Here is a 20,796-nt window from a genome sequence, read left to right on the forward strand (position 1 = left end):
TTATCCGATCATCTGTTAGACGTCTGTAAATACGCTCAACAAGCAAGCACAAAGATCCCGAGAGCTACCACTAAAACCACCAACTCCAGGCCTCGGGCACACGCTAACCCTCCCGGCTGTCTGGTGAAACGTACTGATGAGGGCCCACGGCCCGGCACCATCAACTGCTCAGGCTGAAGGTCCCAGACTGCGTGACCGCGCAGCGTCCCGGAGTGAGGACAAACGTCATGCAGCCCCTGAAAGGCTCCTCTGTGGGTGCCTGCTTGGTGCTGATTTCCAGCCTTACAATTCCCAGGCTCTGAGGGGCTCTGAAGAGAAAAGGCCTCTGTGCACACAGAGTCCCACGTTATCCCCTGACGGCCCTTCCAAAGGCGTCCATGCAGCAGCACGGGCAGTGGACACAGGAAAGCCATGGGGCTTGCTGAATTAATGAATTATGGAATCAAGCAGCAGAATCTTCCTCCTTGCTCCAGTCTCGCCTGGGGCACTGGCTCTTCTTCTGCCAAATAAGATCTGTTCTCACCCCTAACCTGGAGACCCCACACTCCGACCTTGAGGTCAAGGGAGGGGCTGCTGGGTTCTAGCCCTTGGCACAAGTTAGTCTGAAAACTGCCACAGTCCTTCTGGGTCTGAAGTCTTCCCATCTACTAACTGAACTGAGTGGGGTTTCGTGAGCTCTCAGTTACCTTCTAGGGCCATTTTAGGGTCCCTTAGAAGTCAATAATGGCTAGAATGGCTTTTCTTTCTTTCACCTCCCCCTACTTAACAGTATGCAGAAATTGTTTTCTGCTTGCTCAGGGCTTGGAGGGAGTATCAACTCAGACACAGAATCCTATGCTAAATTCTTTTCTTTTTTAAGATTGTATTTATTTGACAGTGAGAGACACAGCAGAGAGGGAACACAAGCAGGGGGAGTGGGAGAGGGAGAAGCAGGCTTCCCACTCAGCAGGGAGCCCATGCGGAGCTCAATCCCAGAACCTTGGGATCATGACCTGAACCGAAGCAGATGCTTAATGACTGAGCCACCCAGGCGCCCCTCCTACACTAAATTCTTAAAATCTAAAAATCTGGTCTGCCACTTGGATTTTTTTCTTTTCGGAAAGAAAGAAAGAAATCACAAATCCATGCTGCAATCCTGGACAGGAACATAAAAGTCTCCCCACATAATACAGCAGATCCAAACATCGTACCAATGTTCTAAAGCCTAATGACCATGTTCAGCACTGATTGGATGGAGAAACCTAACCCCAGAGCAGATCTGGGAACTTCAAGTCTGGGAGGAAACCACTCTCCTCCCCGAGCCCCATGGGCACAGGAAGGGACAGAGCTTTGACAGATAAGAGGAAGGGTTGTGGCGGCCATCAGTCTGGGGCGGTGGAAGCAGACAGAATGGAAACTGCTCCATCTGTGGCAGTGAGGGAATTAAGCCTCTGGCTGCAGGCGATATTTTCCATGAAAAAGCTTCTTAAGCCAGCAGGGCCTGATACCCAGCTCCCAGCACCGGAGCAGACAAGCCGAGAATCGTCTTTCTCCCGTTCAGCAGCAGCACCCGCCTAGCCTCCAGGGAGCTTTAGCTGCCTTAGCCTCTAGTGATAAACAGGAAAAGCCCGAGGCATCCTCCTCAGACTCCAAAATGAGAGAGAGCAGGCCTTTCCAGCAACGTACCACAGTGGCCCAGATGTCCGTGTACATCTCCGTGGTGGTGGGCAGCACTCAGCTCGAACCAGCAGCTGCTTGCACGCCTTGCTGGGGGCTGGCTTTTGAGAAGAGCACCCTAGGCGCCCTACTTCAAGTGCAAAGGTACAACTTGGTATCGGTAGCGCCCGTGACTGGGCCACACGGAGGGTCACAACAGCCTAGATAACCAGCACACCACGGCAGGCCAGCTGTGCACTTTCATTCATTCCACGGGCTCCTTCTTTTCCGCACCGGGAGTCCCCTGCCCTCAGGAGCTCACAGTGGTCAAAGGCAGAACACAATGAAGACGGGATTCCCACGCTGGGCCTGGAATGCAGCAGTCACAGGTGCATGGAGAAATAGAAAGAGGCTGAGTAGGCTCGGGCACTTCTACCGGCCATGACTAGCTGAATCCGGTCTACCCGAGCACACCAGGCAAAGAGTCCAGGAAGAAAGGTGTATGTAAGGGCCCTCGGGCAGCTCTCTATGGCTGGAACCACAAGGAGAGGCACAGCGGAGCAGGTACAGAGAAGGTGCATGTGAGAAGGGCATTGGACTCCACCTTAAACACACACAGGGAGGGTCCACGCAGGACAGACGGACTTGTACTCTGAAGAGATCAGGCCCGCAGCTGGGTGGGGGTCTACTAGCGAGCTCTGTTATCAGCTCCGGGGCTCCAACCAGGACCCCCAGCAGCTCCAGCTCAGGCCCCACCAGTGCCTAAATCCTAACAGACTTCCAGAGACAAACCCACCGGTCCGGTTACTGGAGCTCAAAACATTTACACACCCACCTACCACTCTGTCTTATTAATTTTATTGTACACCCCCGGATTTGGGGTTTTACACTTAACATCCAACGGGGTGTGTGGTAACATGCCCTGTCCCACAGTGTAATCAGAAAACACGCACAGCGCGGTAGTAAGAGAAGTTAACAGAGAAGGCCGGGTCTTTTTCTTAGACTACGTAACTAGGTGTATGCAAATAAGTACTTGCAGCCTTCAACCTTGTTTGGAGAAAACTCCAGTGATTTTATAGAAAAATGCCTCCTAAAATGGCTATAACAGACCCCTGACCTAATAAAGACATTTCACCCTAAAAGCAAATCTTCCTAAGACTCCAAAAACAAACAAACAAACAAACCAACCAACCAAAAAAACATCTATTCTGGCCATAAACAAAATTTGGAATAATATATTCTTATTTGAGTCACATTTTCTAAATAACTAATTAATCTTTCTCAAAAGCATTTTATTTTTCTTCATTTTCTGTCCCTCATGGAATCGTGAATAAATTTCAGACATGGAAAGGAGTCGCCCACTTGTCATTTCACCTTTGATTCAGAGTGCCACATCTTCTAGTTCCTTCTGTGCATCTCTGACTTTGCCTCCTTTCCATCTGAAGTGGGCGCGGTGGCCCCTGAGCACCCCAGATCATTCGGCAGCCACTGTATAGGTGTGAACAACACTGCTTGCCCTTCCCTCCCCTTCGGGGCACACAGGACCACACACTTCTCTGTCGGCTACAACTGGGGCTGGTCACATGACTCCTTCTGACCAATGACGCACTGCGTGTCACATCCATAATAAGGGCGTGTAAGGGCGGGATGGGATTCTCCAGTCCGCACCCCCCACAGTGACACCTATGTGGAGAGGGCGGGGGCTGAAAGGAACCACCTTGATCACGGAGTCATCAGTGGAAGGACAGCTGCCCCACCCAAGTGCCGAAACTCACAGCAAACGACATGCGCAAGAATGAACTTTTATTGCGTAAATCAGTGGGCTCTAGGGGATTTTACTGCCACACAGGATAAGGGGGGGTGCTCTCAAAGGGCAGACTTATTTATTTATTTATTTATTAGACAGGCAGAGATCACAAGTAGGCAGAGAGGCAGGCAGAGGGGGGCGGGTGGGTTAAGCCTACAGCTCAAGTCATGATCTCAGGTCCTGGGATCGAGCCCCGCATCAGGCTCTCCGCTCCAGGGCAGCCTGCTTCCTCCTCTCTCTCTCTGCCTGCCTCTCTGCCTACTTGTGATCTCTCTGTCAAATAAATAAATAAAATCTTTTTTTAAAAAAAGTTCCATAATGATCTCTCAATGTGTAGGGCAGCAGATAACCAAATGGCTATAAATAATTATCACAGATCAGCCTATAATTTTCTAGATCGGGACAAGTACAGGCAACTTTCACTTTTTAACTTGCTATCAGGTTACCTAAGTGCAGACTGTGAGAGACTCACGTTATCTCATTGAGGGGATCCTAATTTGAGGTTCCTAGAAGACCCCTAAAGCAATCAAGAAAGAATGTCAGGAGGTACATGAGCCCCTAAAATTGTACATAAAATCCTGTGTATTTGTACATTTATCTGGGGAATGGCTCACGGCTGGGATGAGACCGTCAGGATAACGATACTGACAAGCTCATCTTCCTGTTTTTGTATCTGAGAGCAGGGACACGGGGAAGATGAGAGGATTTCTGTGCTCAAAAAAACTATTTAATGTCCAAACCTAGACGCAACTGACACCAATTCCCCTTTCCAAATGGGCAACATCACAAACCATGGAAGCTACAATAACAGATTTAGAACTTGTCCTCAGAGTGCTATGATTTAAAAAGGCAGCTACAACCTGCCCATAACAGAACAATAATATCAGCTTTAGAAAGTGATTGATTTTATACTGGTTTCTCTGTACTGAAGTTCAGTTAAGAATCGTTTCTCAATGTGGCTGCTCTGGGGCGCGCAGGAGGCCCAGCTAGTTAAGCCTCCAACTCTTGGTTTCGGCTCAGATCACGATCTTCCCGTCACGGGATCGAGCCCCAAGTCAGGCTCGTCACTCAGCATAGCGTCTTCCTTGTCCCTCTCCCTCTGCTTCACACTCTCTTTCAAATAAGTAAATAAAATCTTAGATAATCAATCAATCAATCCAATCAGGCTGCTTTAACTACTTTTTTTTAAATGGCTAAAATAATAACATGGCAAATTATTCTTAAATTATTACATGTCTGTAGATTTTTATGGATTATCTGCCCCCAATTTTTTCAAATTTATTTGACTTAATATCTAATTAAAACAAATTAATTTAAAAAAATTTTAAAAACCACTGGAAGTGGATAGTGCATGTATATTAGTAAAAAATATATATACATACATTAGTGAAATAAAGAAACTAGCTACTAAAAATAAGTAACTAGCACAGCTAGAACTATGGTTTTGAACCCTGAAGACAACGCTCCTGAAGATCTTTGTTTTGATGTGGAACTCCATACAATATTTTTAGTAAAAATTTTTTGGATAGGAATTGAGTAGAGAGAAAAAAAAAATCAGAAACAATTACTGAGACCAAAAGAGGCCATCTTAAAAGAGGCAGCAGTGAATTACCCAGACAGGAGTTTTTAATTTATGCCAAGTAGGCTTACTCCTAACTCAAAACCTTTTCTCCAAAATAACTGTATTAGCAGCAGTAACACTAAAGCAAACCGCTGTGCTATGGTTGGCAGAATGTGCTACATTATTCTCAAAATTATATACACACACACACCTTTTTTTTTTGGCGTGATTACAGTATTAAAATGAAGTATCCCTTCATAGCGCTCTGGGTCAGAACATTTACGTAATGGTATTTCACTGGATAATCTGATGAAATCAGATCTTTCCAGTAATTTCTCGCCTGGTGGAAATCAAAAAATTATGCTCTCCTGGGACCTTTAGCCAGATACCATTTTTCAAATCCCTCATCATTTCATATTTATGTCTCACCTTAAATCCAAAAGGACTGGAGGCCACTGATCACCTCACAGCAGTTCCCTCTAGGTACCTACAGCACACGACACTGTGCGGTCACTAAATATGTGATTACTCCCATTTTAAAGAAGAGAAATTAAGTCTAACGGGGGATAAGATGTCCAAGTCAGCACTCATTCTTGATCCATTAATTCGAGAAATATTTATCGGCGTGCTGTGGGCTAAGAGCAGAAGGCCCCCAGTTGTTCTGGATGGGAACTTAAGAGAGGAAGAGAGCATGAAGCAGCTATTGGGAGAAAGAGGTAAGAGGCAGCCTTCGCAGAGGGATGAGTCAGGGTAAGGGAAGCACGGGCTGCCCTGGAAACACGTAGGGGAAGGGACCGAGGAAGGATCTCCAGATGAGGAAGGCTTTCCAGATGGGGTGAGGTCGAAGCTGAGACCGGGAGGACTAAGAGCAGTTAGCACCAGGGCAGCACACTCCTGTAAAGCCCCAGAGAGGTGAACAGTGTCTCAGGCAGGTGGGGCAGGGGCCCCGGGGTGGCTCAGTTGGTTAAGCATCTGCCTTTGGCTCGGGTCATGATCCCGGGACCCTGGGATGCAGTCCCGGGACCACAGCAAGTCTGCTTCTCCCTCTTCCTCTGCCCCTCTGCCAGCTCACGTGCTCGCGTGAGTGCTCTCTCACAAATAAGTAAGTAAATGAAATCTTTTAAAAAAAAATAAATGAAGCAGGCGGAGCAATCTCATTTGTCCAGTGCACCCCACGTGAGACAGGAGACTGGGGAGACCTGGGGAGCCGCCGGGCAGCTGAGGCCAGTGGGAACGCACTTCGGGGAGGTCTCTCTGAAGCCAGAGTGGCCTGAACAAAGATGGAAGGAAGCGTCAAGCCAGGATGGACACCAGGCTTTGGGCAGCAGAAGCTGGGGGCTGGGGGCTGGGGGCAAGCCTGGGTTCCCTGTCGGGCAGACCAAGAGCGCCTGTGAATTGTCCAAGAAGCTGAAACAGCTGAGAAAGTGGCTGGATTGGGGGACTGGAATGCAGGCAAGATGTGGGAGTTATCTGCACATATAGACGGGAAGTGAAGCCACGAGGGTAACCGAAATTTCCCCGCGGGGGGGGGGGGGGGCTGTTTCCAGGACAGACAGCTGATGGGCACTCCAGCAACCGTGAGAAAACCCAGGAGGGAGAGCAGTATTCAAACTTAGGGTAGAAGATGCTTTTAGGAAGACCTGCCAATCATGCGAAATATTGCAGGGGTGAGGGCAGGGGAGGGTCAGGCTTCGGTCAAGGTCAAGACGAAACTTGTCCAGTTGCCTTGACAATAAGGAGGTGGGTGTGGTGAGCTGACACCCAGAGGTGGCCAAGAGGGGGGGAAGAACAGGAGTGGAAAAGCGAAGCTGGCAAGGTGCCTTCATGGCCATCAGAAAGAAGACAGAAAAGGGCAGAAGGCAGGAGATTTGAAGTGTGGGGTTAAATGAATATTCAGACAGAAGGAAGAAGAAAAGAACGGGAACAGAGACGAGGAGTCTGTAGGTGGGCTGTCCGGGAGTGCAGGGTTCCGGTCTGGCTCGCATGGTTCACTTGGTCCCTGGTTTCTGACGCACGGTCAGCCCTCCATTCATTTCACTGGTTTGTATGAAGACGTTTCTTTCCTTCCCTTCCCCACCTCCCTTTAGTGCTCTCCAGAGGCCGAGGGGGCAGCATGGACACTGCAATCTAATCTATCTGCCTCCTTCCAAAAGGCGGCATCTCAGCTTCTTCAAAGCTAATCCCCAAATCCCACTAAGCCTAACACTTCCTCTGGAAGAACGAAGGGCTGCCTCCAGCGGAAACAGATGCGCCGCGCACAGCGGACCTGCTTCCCGGCCAGCTCAGCACCGGCCTCTGTCCGAGAGCAGGTAGTCGGAGTCAGTGTTAAATGTACCCCTACCACATCTGTCTCGGAGCTGTCCTTCATCTTATATTCTAGATCCAAAAATTGTTGGACGTGCAAGATAAAGGCAGTTAAAAAAAAAAGAAGAAGAAGAAGAAGAAGAAGAAGAAGAAGAAGAAGAAAAGAAAAAATTTTGAAATGTTCCAAGCTGGATACAAAAATCTCAAATGTATATGTAATGAAAGCCGTGGGCTACTAGACTGAGGTCTGCTCCTGTTTTAGTATTTGTAAAATCCAGTTTGGGTCCAAGGAAAAAAAGCCTTTTCCCAGAATCAGCACATCAGGCTTGGCAAGACAGCTACGGGCGGCGAATTCATACGGAGATTAACCGAGTGCTGCCCCTCAAGAACGCCCGGTGTTTGCGAGCGAATTCGGAGACGCGACGGCCCGCGAGGCACGCTTGAACGTGAGATGATTAACATAAGCCATGTGCTACTGGAGCCATATATATTCTGTAAGTAAGTAATGTTTACAAAGAGACAATAAATTGTGTCAGACCAAATAAAGACATGTCAGCTACATGAGCCGCTCCAATAAAACAGTATCAATGAGATTATGAAGTCATGTTTGAACCCTTACTTTAACAAACTTTTTTTTTTTTAAGATTTTATTTATGCATCAGAGAGAGAGAGAGAGTGAGCGAGTGCATGCTGCGCACCCAGGAGCATGAACAGGGGACGGCAGAAGCAGAGGGGGAAGCAGGCTCCCCGCTGAGCAGAGAGCCTGATGCAGGGCTGATTCCAGGACCCTGAGGTCATGACCTGAGCGGAAGGCAGACGCTTAACCGACTGAGCCACCCAGGCGGCCCTCGCTTAATGAACTTTTCAAGGATCTAGTATGTACTAATCACAAGCCAATTCCTAGGTACTTTTTACACAGGTTCCCCAAGGAAAACGATTTGGTTCTACTGCCTTAAGTTAAAGCAATTAAAGTGGTTTCTTTAAAAGTATGCTGTATCGGAACCCAAGGATGGATCATAGTATCACTGAGAGAAAGAAGCTGCTATTAGGTGCCTCAGGATTTGATACAAAAACAATGTAGCACCTATTTGTATCTAAAAATTCAACCTGGATCTAATCAAATTTCTAGAAATTATGGAATAAAGAGAAGCAAATTAAACAATGTCAAAAGAAAACAATTACCCACATCCAGAAACGCGCACAATAATCTACAGGATGTCTAACCCAATTTTTCCAAGAAATCAACAGCAGGTTAAAAAGTAAAACAGAATAGAGGGAGGGCTACTATAGGATAAGAGACTACAGGTCTACAAAACCAAATGCAATGCAGCTTCTTTCCGGATCCTAACGGGAACAATCCAACTTTAAGACTCCTGGAACCGTATTACAAAATTGTCTTGCTAGTTTCATGAGGTCTAATAATGGGCTTAAAAAAATCCCTATTAGTTGGAGATGTGTACTTATTATTTAAAAAGGAGAAAGATATATATATATATATATATATAAATATTCCAAATCAGATTTTTCAGTGACTTTTGAGTTACTGAGCTTCTCCTGGATAGCTTCAGGAAGGATGCAGTATCCCTTCCCACTACCAAACTCAGGAAAGAATCACATTAAGTCATACAAATACTAATAGTTTTCCAAACATCACTTTCTCTTTCTCCTCCTTTCTTACTTATTTGTTAATTATTGGCAGAGCCAAGCTCCCGAGTGCTGGACGTATGCCCAGTCCTGTGCTCTTCCTCACACCCATGGGTGGCCTCTTGCTCTTACCTTCCCATGCTCCTTCCTCACGTGGGAAATGTAAACATCTCTCTGCGTGAACAAGCGGTCACACTCCCAACACGTCCAGCCGGGACTGGCCACCTTCTTGGGTTCCATGGATTTTTTCACAGGTGACGGAGACTTCTTTTCCAATTTCTCTTTCCCATTCATGGATCTGGTATCCTCTTTGTTTTGATTTGCTGAATTTTGAGTTGCAGGCTTAATGCTCAAAGGCAAGTTTATACCCAAGTTTGGAGGCCCTTCAATACTTTTCAATGTTCCATGCATAGACTATGTTACAAAAAGAAAAGAAAGATCTATCATAAATGGTTACCATGGAGAAAAGCACACGTGGACTATTCTTGACATGTTACTGATATTCCAATAGGATTTTATATTCATTCAGAAACATTTCTTAATAGAGCAAAAAGGAAACCTGTGCAAACAGACACTTAAAAAGAGACAGAGGGGAATTAACTTTTATGGTTGCTCTGAATTATGCATTCCTAGTTCCAAGTAACTTCTGAAAGCTTATTTGCTTGTGCCATTTTTAAATTCTTTAAAAAATAAAGCCTTCTGCTTTGAATCCAAATTATTCCCGGCTCTGTCCTCCCCCAGTGAACCAGTGAGTTCTCTCCACAACAGACTCTTCCTGGGGAAGGAGATGCTTCCTTTCACATCTACCCAGAGACACGGAGCTAGGCTGACGCACGGGTAGGTATTTAAGACCCCCAGCGAAGCACCGTTCCACAAACACCTGAGACAAGAGCAGGGCCTTCTCCCTCCCTTTCAGACCCTCCACATTCTTGGGACACGTGTAAGAGTTTGGGTTTTCGTTGGGGTTTTTTGGGGTACCTTCAGGACCCCCACATCCTATCCTGATCTGTCCCGTCTTCCCGACAACACCCAGACTTCTAGGCTGTATACAGCAGAGACTCAAAAAGCCTTTTACAATTGCTTAGCTTTACTGTCATTAACATGACAGCCACAACGGCCATCCCACTCCAACTCAGAGGACTCCAAATTCTACTAAGGGAAAGCGGGTGCCATTTGATCCTAAAGAGCAGCGTGCCTTTGGTTTTTGTTTTGTTTGCGTTCTAGAAACAGAGTCCAGGAGAAAAAAAAAAAAAAAAAGGAGGCAAGTAAGTCTGTGCCTCAGTGTAGAATTTATCTTTAAACAGGCTTTCTCGTGCTATCGGCCTTCAAGCTAGAGTCCTGAACCTACAAAACCTACAGAAAGGCACAACGTAACACACGTTTCCCAAGCGCCCTAGGCCTCCTATGTCCCGGAGATTCACACTGAGTGTATCTCCACTCCATATTCTTTCCTGAGTGTCGGAGTCTGAAGCGGCTCCCTCAGGGTACTACTCTCCGTCACACCTTCCCAGGCAAGATCACCTCTAACCGGTGCCACGAATTTGCCAATCCTCCTTACGGTCTTACCCCAAAAAGAAAAAGAGGGGATTCTGTAATTTTCCCGTGAGCAGAGGTGTCAAGTCTATCCAGAGGATCCTCAAACTGGTCTCTAAAAAGTGGTCTGGGAGGAAAATGTCTAATGTTCTTTGGCACAAGAAAGTCTGCAGGGAGGCAAGGCGTGAGCTCGGGACAACCAAAAAGCCGAACACTGGCTTCTCTGCCATCTCACAGGGCAGAGGCTTTTGGGTTTCCAATGGCCTTTTCCAAAAGAGAAGCCAAGTGTTTACCTTTTTAACCATTTAAAACCAAAAGAAAACAAAACCCCAAAATCTTCTAGTAAACTTTTCATAAGTTTCTAGGCAAATACATTTTTACAAACTAGAAAGTTGAGGAAAGGATCATGTATTTAATAAGTCTTCTTCGGTGAGACGACCTTGTGGTGCTACAGGAATTACAGAAAAGCAGCAAAAAGTTCTGCCTTGACAAGAGGGCAAGGTCATGGGTGCTACAAAGGGAATTTCTACTTTATTCATTCCATTTTCACATCATGAAGTAAAAATAGTATCGTTTATTAAAAGCAAAAGTCTTTTTAAATAAAAGAAATACCACTTAATTCTTTTAGAACTGATTTTTCCTCAGATCCTGTAACAACAAGTAACTTGAACAACTGTAACTTGAAAGTTTGCTTTTTATGGAAATGCCAACATGCACACAGGAAATCAAGCTATACTCTGGAAGAAGAAATGCTACAAACTGATTAAATTAGGCAAAAAAAAGATCATGTATGGGGGCTCCTGTCCTGCTTTCTCTTAATTTCCTCTTCACGAAAAAGTGAACAGCACAGGTATCAGGTGATATAAATAAACTCACAAGAACTAGTACAGATCTTAAAATTGAAAACAAAAGTAGAGTGCCCCTAAAACTTTATCTTTATTCTTACCCATCCCCAAACACATAAAGGCAGGATATTTTAAATGTATAGGACATACTCGAAATGAGAACATAAGTGAGTATTCCCACTGTTTTTCATGTCATGTGGTCTCGTAAAGGTTCAGATGAATAAAAACAATTCTTTCGTCCTTGTGGCCACAGGATTTTGCCACTCCTCTTCAGTCTCTACTCTTGGAACTTTGTATTCCTCCAAATTCACTATTAACACAAGGAAGACCCTAACCACAATGTCAAGGACCCCACTTCCAGATGTAAACATGAGTTCCAGAAAGCAAATACCTTAAAAGTCTCTTAAGAAGTTAACCTTTCTTTTTTCCCCCTGTAAAAAGTATGCTAAAATATTTGGGTCTAATTCCAATGTCACTATGTTTTTATGAGCAGTTTCTAGGGTTTGGGGTGTTTTTTTTTCCCTAGTCAATCATTAAGTATTTGTTGTCAAGATAGGTTTGTGATTTTAGTGAAAACCTTTAAAATATCTTAAGAGGATTTTACTGTACTTTTAAGTGATAATGATGAAATGTATCTCCCATGCACTAATTCACTGTAGTAATGCCACAGAGCCACTACCTTAGCCCAGCCGCCAATGAGCGGACCCTCCAACGAGCAGGCGTTAGGTTCTTTGCAATAGGCAGTTATGCTACGTGAGCTTACATATGCTCAACACAGGAAATTTCAAGGATTAACAGCCCATTCATCTAATTAAGATGAGACGGGACTAACTCGGGAGACCTGATTGGCTCACCTTTCTTGTACTCCATATTAAAAAAGAGAAGAACTAAGAGGAAGAGAGATGGGAGTTCATGGTATCAGGACACTGTTGCCTTCTCTTTTTAAAAAGTCAAGTCACTTTAAGCTCTGAGAGCTCCCAGATATTACGTCCTTATCACACAGGAATAAAACTGCTTACCCTTTCACAGTGGGCAGTTAGGAGGCTAAGACTAAGCACTGCCCTCCATGAGCTTTAAAGGCTGTAAAGAGATTTAGGCGCCCCTTTTGGGGTTTGGAGAGTGAGAATTATCCAACCTGGACATTTATTCATTTCGTTAACTGAACACTTGCCAGGGGCCACTCTTCTACCCTACACATTTTACCTTCGATTTCCACGCACCCTTGATAGAAAAAAAGACTAAAAAAAAGACCCAGGGGAATCAATTATCATATATATTTAATCGCTTACATAATTTCAAAGGAAAACCTTCATTTTTCTAATACACCGATATTTACAACGAATTAACACAACTCGTCAGAGTCCCTGTCTATTTCTAAGTCCATTACAACACAGACTTCTCAAAAAAAGTCAATTTCACAGTCATCATTTTCACATGCAGGGACAGGAAGAGCCCTAATGCTTATTTCTCTTTGAGAACCACAGCATGCATGTGTTACTCTGCACTGACCTGTCACAGGACGCAGATAAAAAGCATCAGTCAAGTGGATGATGGCAGCGTTCTGTAAACTGCTCTGTACCAACAACCAGCATCCATCCCTTCCCTCTAGAGCAGGCATGCCTTCTCTTCACCTGCAGCTCAGCCCTGACTTACAATCCATGAATAGGTCTGCGATTGACTTAAAGGACACGAGAGATGCGCACACACCTTGATATGGTCCATCATGAGTTGCTTCTGTGCATATAAAAGAGAACAGTCTGGACACTTGAAAACAGACACCTTCTGGTTTTCGATGTGTTGGTCAAAGTGGCGATACAGCAGGGTTTGCAGGGTAAAAACAGTGTCGCACATGGAACACTTATATATTATTCTAAAACAGAAGAAGTGCGTGGAAATGTCAGTCAGCCCTCGTCTCGGAAGCCAAAGGAATTGCTACTTTACATCTCATCTCAAGAATTCAGGCAGCAGGAGCAGTGAGAACACATAAACTCGGTAAAAAGAACAAAACAGTTTAGCTGTGAAACAAACTTTTGGAGGCAACCGGCATCACTCAAGGGCAGATCCGTCTTAACATTTCGAATAAAGATGCATTCAACCACATTTGCATGGAAGTCTAAATTAATGACCATTTTATGACTTACAGATCTACAGCGGATCCTGTTTGTACAAGACCTTCACCTGTTAGTTACTTTAACACAAAGCAAAAGCATCTTGGTTTTTTGGTTTTCGTTTTGTTTTTTTGTTTTGTTTTGTTGTTTTTTTTTAAGTATTCTTTAAGGGAAGATAAGGAAGGCAGCTGGGAGGTGGTCCCCTAACTTGAAAAAGCATTTGATAATGAACTAAGTAGGCCTGTTCAACTCCAACGCCGGCACAAGCTCTTACTTGTCCCAAGTTTTCTTTTCAAGTTGGGGGAAATTTTACACTTGGATTGCAGTATTTCCCTACATGTTCTCAACACAGAAAGCCCTACATAGTCAACAATTATACACCCCCACCCCCCAAAAAGAGACAGACAGAAAGAGGGAAAGAGAAAGAAAAAAGAAAATCCGTACCACTGTTATTTCAATTTACATCTACGGAGCTTAAAATGGTTTAAAATACCGTCCACTACAGACCATTTCCCTACCCAGGGTTAGCTGCCAAGCAGCCTCCCTAAGCTAACTCAGACCTGAGCCTTCTGCACACAACCCCTTCCAACCACTAACACCGTCCACTGAAGCTCCGGCAGGAGGGGAAGGACTAGACTCCCCAGCCACCAACCTCCGCCCCCAGGGGCTTCGCTGCTCACTCAGGAAGCCCACAGGGGTCCCCTTTCTCCCGTAACTGCCCCGGGTCTTCCTGGTCCTCAGCGGAGGCCTAGAGACACCACCTGTGCCTCCTCTGAAGCACTGCGAGGACAGGCACAAAGAATCCGAGGGAGCAGCTCAGGAAAATGGCAGACAAACCCGGACTGAAGGTCAAGTCAGAGACGGAGAGAGCAGAGCGGAGATTCCGTTTGCTGCTTGTACAGCAAGGCCAAAGAAAGGAAAGCTTCTGGAAACCACAGGTCTTCCCTCTCGGGCTCTTCCTAAGAAAGCCCATCTCGTTTCCCAGTTCTCTGTCAATAAATGGCAGACTTAGCTTTTTTTCACCTTTTCCCACATAAAATGTATAAATCTAATTGGATGAGCGGCACACGTTTTTACGAGGTCTTGACATATTAATAACTGAGCGCAGATCACAGGCACCTGTGGGGAGAGGTGGGGATTTTCGAGGACTTCAGGACGTCACCACACAGCTCAAAGGAGGCACCCTGATGATGTGCCATCGTGAATGGTACCAAGTGTGACGAGGACGGTCACTTCCTCGCTGTTTAAAACAGCTTAGAATTGAAAAGAGCCCAAATGGGCAGTCCTGTCAAAGCAGGGAAGGAAGAGCAGCTACGGCATTTTTCACAGATTGTGTGACAGACACACGCCAGTGCATGGGGAGATTTTCCTGAAAATTCAAACAACAGGGAACAAGACAGTATGTACGACACGTTCACATTTTTTCAAGGGCGTAGAGAAGACACAGAAGGTCACACGACTGCCATCATCTCTGACAGACGATACTATACATACTCTTACTGTTTACTTGTCCGCACTTCTTGATTTTTCTATAATTACCGCAGAGCAAGAGGGAAAAAAGAGCAGCCTCAGAGAAAGAATGAAGATTAACCATCCAGGCTAAGAATTTTTCTCAGGATTCTATTCTTACATTTCTTAGGAAGAACTATTGCATGAAAACTGGCATGGCCCATTTTCCTCGCGCTACATTCCTTTGGTGTGGGGTTTTGTTTGCTTTGAGGTTTTTTTTTTTTTTTGCTTTCCACGGAATAGCAAAGAAAGTATAAAACGGGAGAAAAACTATTTACTTCAGCATTCTTCTGACGAAAGTTTGTTGGTATAATACCGGAACACCACCCCACGAACTGCTAGCGCTTATCAAGGGGGAGGCGGGGACCATATGGTGGGGAGGTCTGGCGGGCACCAGCCTGATGAGACGGCACAGGTCGGCATTGCCGCTAGAAGCATGCATGGGCACTGCCTGTCCCTAATGGGACACAAGAAGCCTCCTGCCAAGAGGACATATCCTGTGTCCAGCTGCAAGAAAGCATGACGGACGGGGGTCCTCCTGAGAATGAGGGGGGCCAAAGACATGAGAGGTGGGGGAAGAATGAGCAACTGTTCTAGGCAGAAGAACCCTGACAAGACAGGGTGATTAAATGCAAAACATGTTCCTGGATAGGATTTTGAACCTGAAGGGGGGGCGGGGGGAGACATTTTCTCATCTATTAGAGAAATTTTCATGGGGTCTACGCATTGAGCAGTAATGTAATCACACCAATTTCTGACTGGGAGGGCTCAAAAGGGGGTGCCATACGTGGGTGACCTTTTTGGGAGGAGAGGCAGAACACACTCCAATACTTACATCATGCTGCCCCATTATTCTTCAACGAGAGAGAGAGAGAGAGAGAGAGAGAGAGAGAGAGAGACGGAGAAAGAAATGGTGGGAGTAAATGTCAGGAATGTGGGCGAACGGATATCCTCTGTAGAGTTTTCCAACTTTCCCGTAGGACAGAAACTACTGAGAAATGTTCAAATGGTGCTCATGTTAAAAAACAAAGTTCAAATAAATGAACCTCACAGACACAAGAGTTAGGACATGAAGATCGAGCAAACTCTCCAACTACAATGGCTGAAAACCACGGGACGTAGCCAGGCAGGGGAGGGAAGCCAGGCAGGACGGTGAGGGTGAGGCCCGCGTGTACACAGGCCAACGCTTGGGCACGGCGTGGTGAGGGAACAGAAACAAAGAGTGTGGCTGGGTCCCCAGGCTGTGGGAATGGTGGGGGAGGTCCTGCAGAGTTGCAAAGGGCTCTGAAAGCCAAACCTGTATGTTTGACTGAATCCTACCCTAGTTGCAAGACTGAGGGTATAGTGGGTAACCAGACTAAGGGCAGGGGCAGAGGGAACTGGAGAGAAGCGGGGAGAGGCAGGGAAGAGGGGGGAAAAAAGAAACTGAAACCTAAAAACCAGGCATCTGAGTGGGCTCCTCAGTTGAATGACTCTTGATCTCAGCTCAGGTCTTGATCTAAGGCTCACGAGTTCCAGCCCCATGTTGGGCTCCATGCTGGACCCTAACTTAATTAAAAAGCCTAATGGAAGGAAGGAAGGAAGAAAGGTTGGAAAAGAAAGGGAAGGGGAGGGAAAGGAGGGGAAAGAAAAGGGAAAGGAAGAGAAAAAAGAAAGCTAAAACCAAATACCCACACTCAGGTCCAACTTATAGCAACCCAAACTCTCCAGAATAGTGCGTATCCCTCGAAACAAATGTAAAAGCTTATGGAACCAAAGATGCCAAGCTCAGAAATCCCTACCACAAACCACCTCCTTCATTACCACTGACTGAATCCAACTAAGCACAAAGCACTGTCCTGAGCAACTGACCATCCGCAAGCCTCCAACAGGTGAACCATGTCACGGACAGGCTCGGGGTGAAGAGAATCTGCTGGGTGCTGCACAGATCCCAGGGCCACGGTTCAAATTCAGCCTCATCTCACTCCAAAGCCTCCCGTCATCCTGCTCTTAAAATTTAGTACATGCTGGACTGATTCAGAAACTCTGTCTCTTACATAATCCTAGACTTTGGAGTCTCACTTCTGCACTCACACACATTTAGAGTGGCAAGTAAGAGGAAGGCACAAAATAGCAAAAACCCTGCTGTTCATCAGACGTCAAGGAAAAGACGAAAACAGACACAAACCTCTACCACCATGAAATCCAGGAAAGGGCATTTAAAATGAACTGGAAGTCACCCAGAAAGGATTAAAGAGGGCTCACGCTTTCTTTTAAGACAGCAGGGTAACAAGCCTGACCACACACTGAAAAGCAAGAAACATAGCACTGGAACAGTGCCTGGCACATAAGAAACACTACATAAATGTTAAATAAAAAATCTTAAAAAAAAAATACGGAAGCAGAATCTGTGCATTTCAGTTTGAGATGCTGGGACAACAGGACTCTATGGCGCTCTATTTTTAGACCTCATATAGTCTTGAAAGAAAATGGGGGAGGGTTATTTTTATACTGATCTTTAAAAAAATTAATGCCCACCATCTGCATAACCTTGTCATTTGCATAACCACCTGTGAACCCAATCCTGCTAGATTTCAACACCTGAGTCTCCAGTGTAGTCAGGGCTACTGAGTTGGGACGGGGGTGGGGGGCTTACATCAACAGAGCAGAGATGGATTTAATGTCAAAAGGAAGCTTCTGAATCACGTGGAGGCCAAGTAAGTGTTCGGTGCCAAGTAAGGCACAGCAAGGCCTTACGGGAGGCTGAATGGGGCAAGGTGGCAGGGAAGAGTGAGCTCAAGGCCCCTCTGTGATATAGTCATGCCACTCGGAGCCTGACGAGCAGAACCTGGGGTCCCAGCCAGGCTGCAGGTGGCGACTCGCCTCGGCCAAGCACTGCCATTCACTGAATGGACGCGGCTGAGTTAAAGCTGCCTGGTTTGGCAGTTTTGCTGTATTTTATCCCTAATTTTTTTTCCCTTTAGCTTTACAATTCAAAACATAGTAGTCGATGCCCATCTTTAGAGCTGGTACTTATTAAAGAACAATGGTAGCAAAAATAATTTTAGGAAAATACTGGAGTAATTTCTTCCTATACATTACTCAAATTGGAAAAATACTGTTTTAGCTTACCTTAATCAGTTGCTGTCCTGTATTCCCAGGTAACAAGTACTATTCCAGATGTCAGTAAAGTTTTATTTATTTATTTGAATAAAGAACCCAATTAGGGTTGCCTGGGTGGCTCAGTGGGTTAAGCCTCTGTCTTTGGCTCAGGTCATGATCTCAGGGTCCTGGGATCAGGCCCCCCATTGGGCTCCCTGCTCTGCGGGGAGCCTGCTTCTTCCCCTCTCTCTCTGCCTGCCTCTCTGCCTACTTGTGGTCTCTGTCTGTCAAATAAATAAATAAAATCTTTAAGGAAAAAAAAAGAACCCAATTAAAAACTCTATTAATGGGGCAAGACACCCCCTTAGCACCTAGAAGCTTTACTACCATGAACAGCAAGGACCTCAGAGCTCACTCAAGTGTGTCTTCGGGCCCAAGATACCAGGTTATATACGGGTCGCCTGATCTGCAGTTTGCTTCAATTCCAAGGATCCACAGAGACCAGAGGGGAGGTCTTCCTAGAACAGAATTCCAAACTTTATCCTCATTTTCTAATAAATGCTCCTATAGTGTTCCGTCATTAATATTTCCCCAAACTAAATGTTACTGTAAAAAGCCAGCACGCGTAACGTGGCGCGTCTGCACGTCTTCCCTCTAACACTTCCGTGATCACGGAGTTACGGGCAAAACACATCAACAGCTTTGTGCACAGACTAACCTCACACAACAAATTCCATGTTGCCGTAAATGATATGGGAATGAAATGAGCTTCACCGCGAGGCTGTAACCCAGTGCTATGTACACAACAAAGAAGAAATGTGGAAAGGACCAGTCACCAAGCCCCTCCGTGCTCTGGACAGAGGGACTGTGTGCCACACATTTTAAATGTCACCTCCCTTCAGCCTCACACAAACTCTGGGCCATAAGCACTACCCTCACTTTACAGGGAGAAAAATGGATGTTGAAACAGAGCACGTGACAGTCCCAGACCTCACAGGTGTGGGGCGGGGGTGGGGGGGGTGGGGGGGTGGCAGGCCTCGGAATCCAAAGCCCACACTCCCTCCTCTTGGCTAAGCTGCCTGTGACCCAGGCAGGATGCCCAGGTCTGCTCCACGGCCACTTTGTTATTAAAGACTCACAAAACAAAAACTGACCAAAATAAGAGCAAGATTAAGACAAAAATGAAATTTGCTTTTGCTAATCAAGGACTTATACTGGCTATGAAGTTAAATTCACTGACCAGCGTTTTAAACGGACGTTGGTACCCTTTAAGAAACCAGGTTTAAAACAAAAAGGGAAGATGACAGTATTTTACCATTCCCCTCAAACTTATTTGTTAAAATCATCTTAAGAAAAAGGACAAAACTGATAAATATTCACTTGCTCTGAACAGCTGAAGGGCATAAGCAGGAAGTGACATTTTTGACCGGAGGCTTCCCCTGGAAGGAGCCGAAGGGTGCCGGGAGTGACAAGCCACCGGCTAGACCTCCTGCTGCAGCGACCTCTTCGCAGTGGGTCCTTCTTTGTACCTTAAGGTTTTTTTTTTTTTTTTTTAGATTTTATTTATTTATTTGTCAGAGAGAGAGAGAGAGGGAGAGAGAGCAAGCACAGGCAGACAGAATGGCAGGCAGAGGCAGAGGGAGAAGCAGGCTCCCTGCTGAGCAAGGAGCCTGATATGGGACTCGATCCCAGGACACTGGGATCATGACCTGAGCCAAAGGCAGCTGCTTAACCAACTGAGCCACCCAGGCGTCCCTGTACCTTAAGTTTTATTCCGCAGAACTACCCCGTCCTCTAAATCCCTGAGCAGGCAGTGGCACGAAGTCAGAAGGCGGCAGGACTTACTTTGGCTCTCCTATCTTGACGCCGGGATGCTGTGTGTAGGCATGGGAATGTGTGCTTGGGGCAGACTTAAACGCCATGGGACAAATAGGACACTTGTAGAAGACTTCACAGTGAGAGCCCTGGATGTGAGACTTCAGAGCGGCCACGTCAGAGTACACGACATTGCAATGGACACACCTGCCAGGAAACAAACACGCGGTCGTCAGCACGGGACCATCACACGTGGGCACCTTCACTGTCAAAGTCAGCGAAAATAAGCATCTTGTCAATGGCCTCTTGAGGGTTCTCATGGCCTTTAGGAAGTAAATCTTGTTTTGTTTTCTACTTAGAATAGGTCAAATTATTTTTATATACTTAAGAAGGAAGATCATGAGAAGGAAAACAAAACTCAACTGCCCCATGTCCTGTGCATTGTCGACACTGCCGGGAGTTAAAACCCAGACTCCCGCATGTGGGGAGACCGGCGGAGTGTGGGGGCGGTACCAAGCCCAGGGAACACAGCAAGAACCTAGGTCTCGTGACTCTGGAAAACACCCCCACATGCTGGATTCGAACCCCAGCCCCTGAGACTCCTAACTACCCCCCAATGCCTAAATGGCATTTCCAATGGAAGAACTCTTCACTGCCTCAACCTACATGCCATCAACAGAGGGGCGCAGAGAACCAATCAGTACTGGCTTCGACTCCCGCATGTGGGGAGACCGGCGGAGTGTGGGGGCGGTACCAAGCCCAGGGAACACAGCAAGAACCTAGGTCTCGTGACTCTGGAAAACACCCCCACATGCTGGATTCGAACCCCAGCCCCTGAGACTCCTAACTACCCCCCAATGCCTAAATGGCATTTCCAATGGAAGAACTCTTCACTGCCTCAACCTACATGCCATCAACAGAGGGGCGCAGAGAACCAATCAGTACTGGCTTCGA

The 20,796-nt window shown here is 46.1% G+C and overlaps 1 protein-coding gene across 9 annotated transcripts in view; it reads right to left on the reverse strand.

Annotated features, from left to right (window-relative positions):
• Positions 1–20,796, reverse strand: part of LOC111154215 (zinc finger protein 532) — a 105,518-nt gene that overhangs the window by 18,375 nt on the left and 66,347 nt on the right. For all 9 annotated transcript variants that reach the window (XM_022513683.1, XM_022513690.1, XM_022513688.1 and 6 more), the window contains 3 exons: positions 19,873–20,049; positions 13,037–13,199; positions 9,084–9,365 (listed from right to left, as the gene is read on the reverse strand). In XM_022513683.1, coding sequence (XP_022369391.1) covers positions 9,084–9,365; positions 13,037–13,199; positions 19,873–20,049 — 622 coding nt within the window. The remainder of the gene's footprint in view (positions 1–9,083; positions 9,366–13,036; positions 13,200–19,872; positions 20,050–20,796) is intronic.

This window comes from Enhydra lutris, unplaced genomic scaffold, assembly GCF_002288905.1.
Source record: "Enhydra lutris kenyoni isolate GAN:26980312 unplaced genomic scaffold, ASM228890v2 scaffoldscaffold36, whole genome shotgun sequence".
Lineage (NCBI taxonomy): Eukaryota > Metazoa > Chordata > Mammalia > Carnivora > Mustelidae > Enhydra > Enhydra lutris.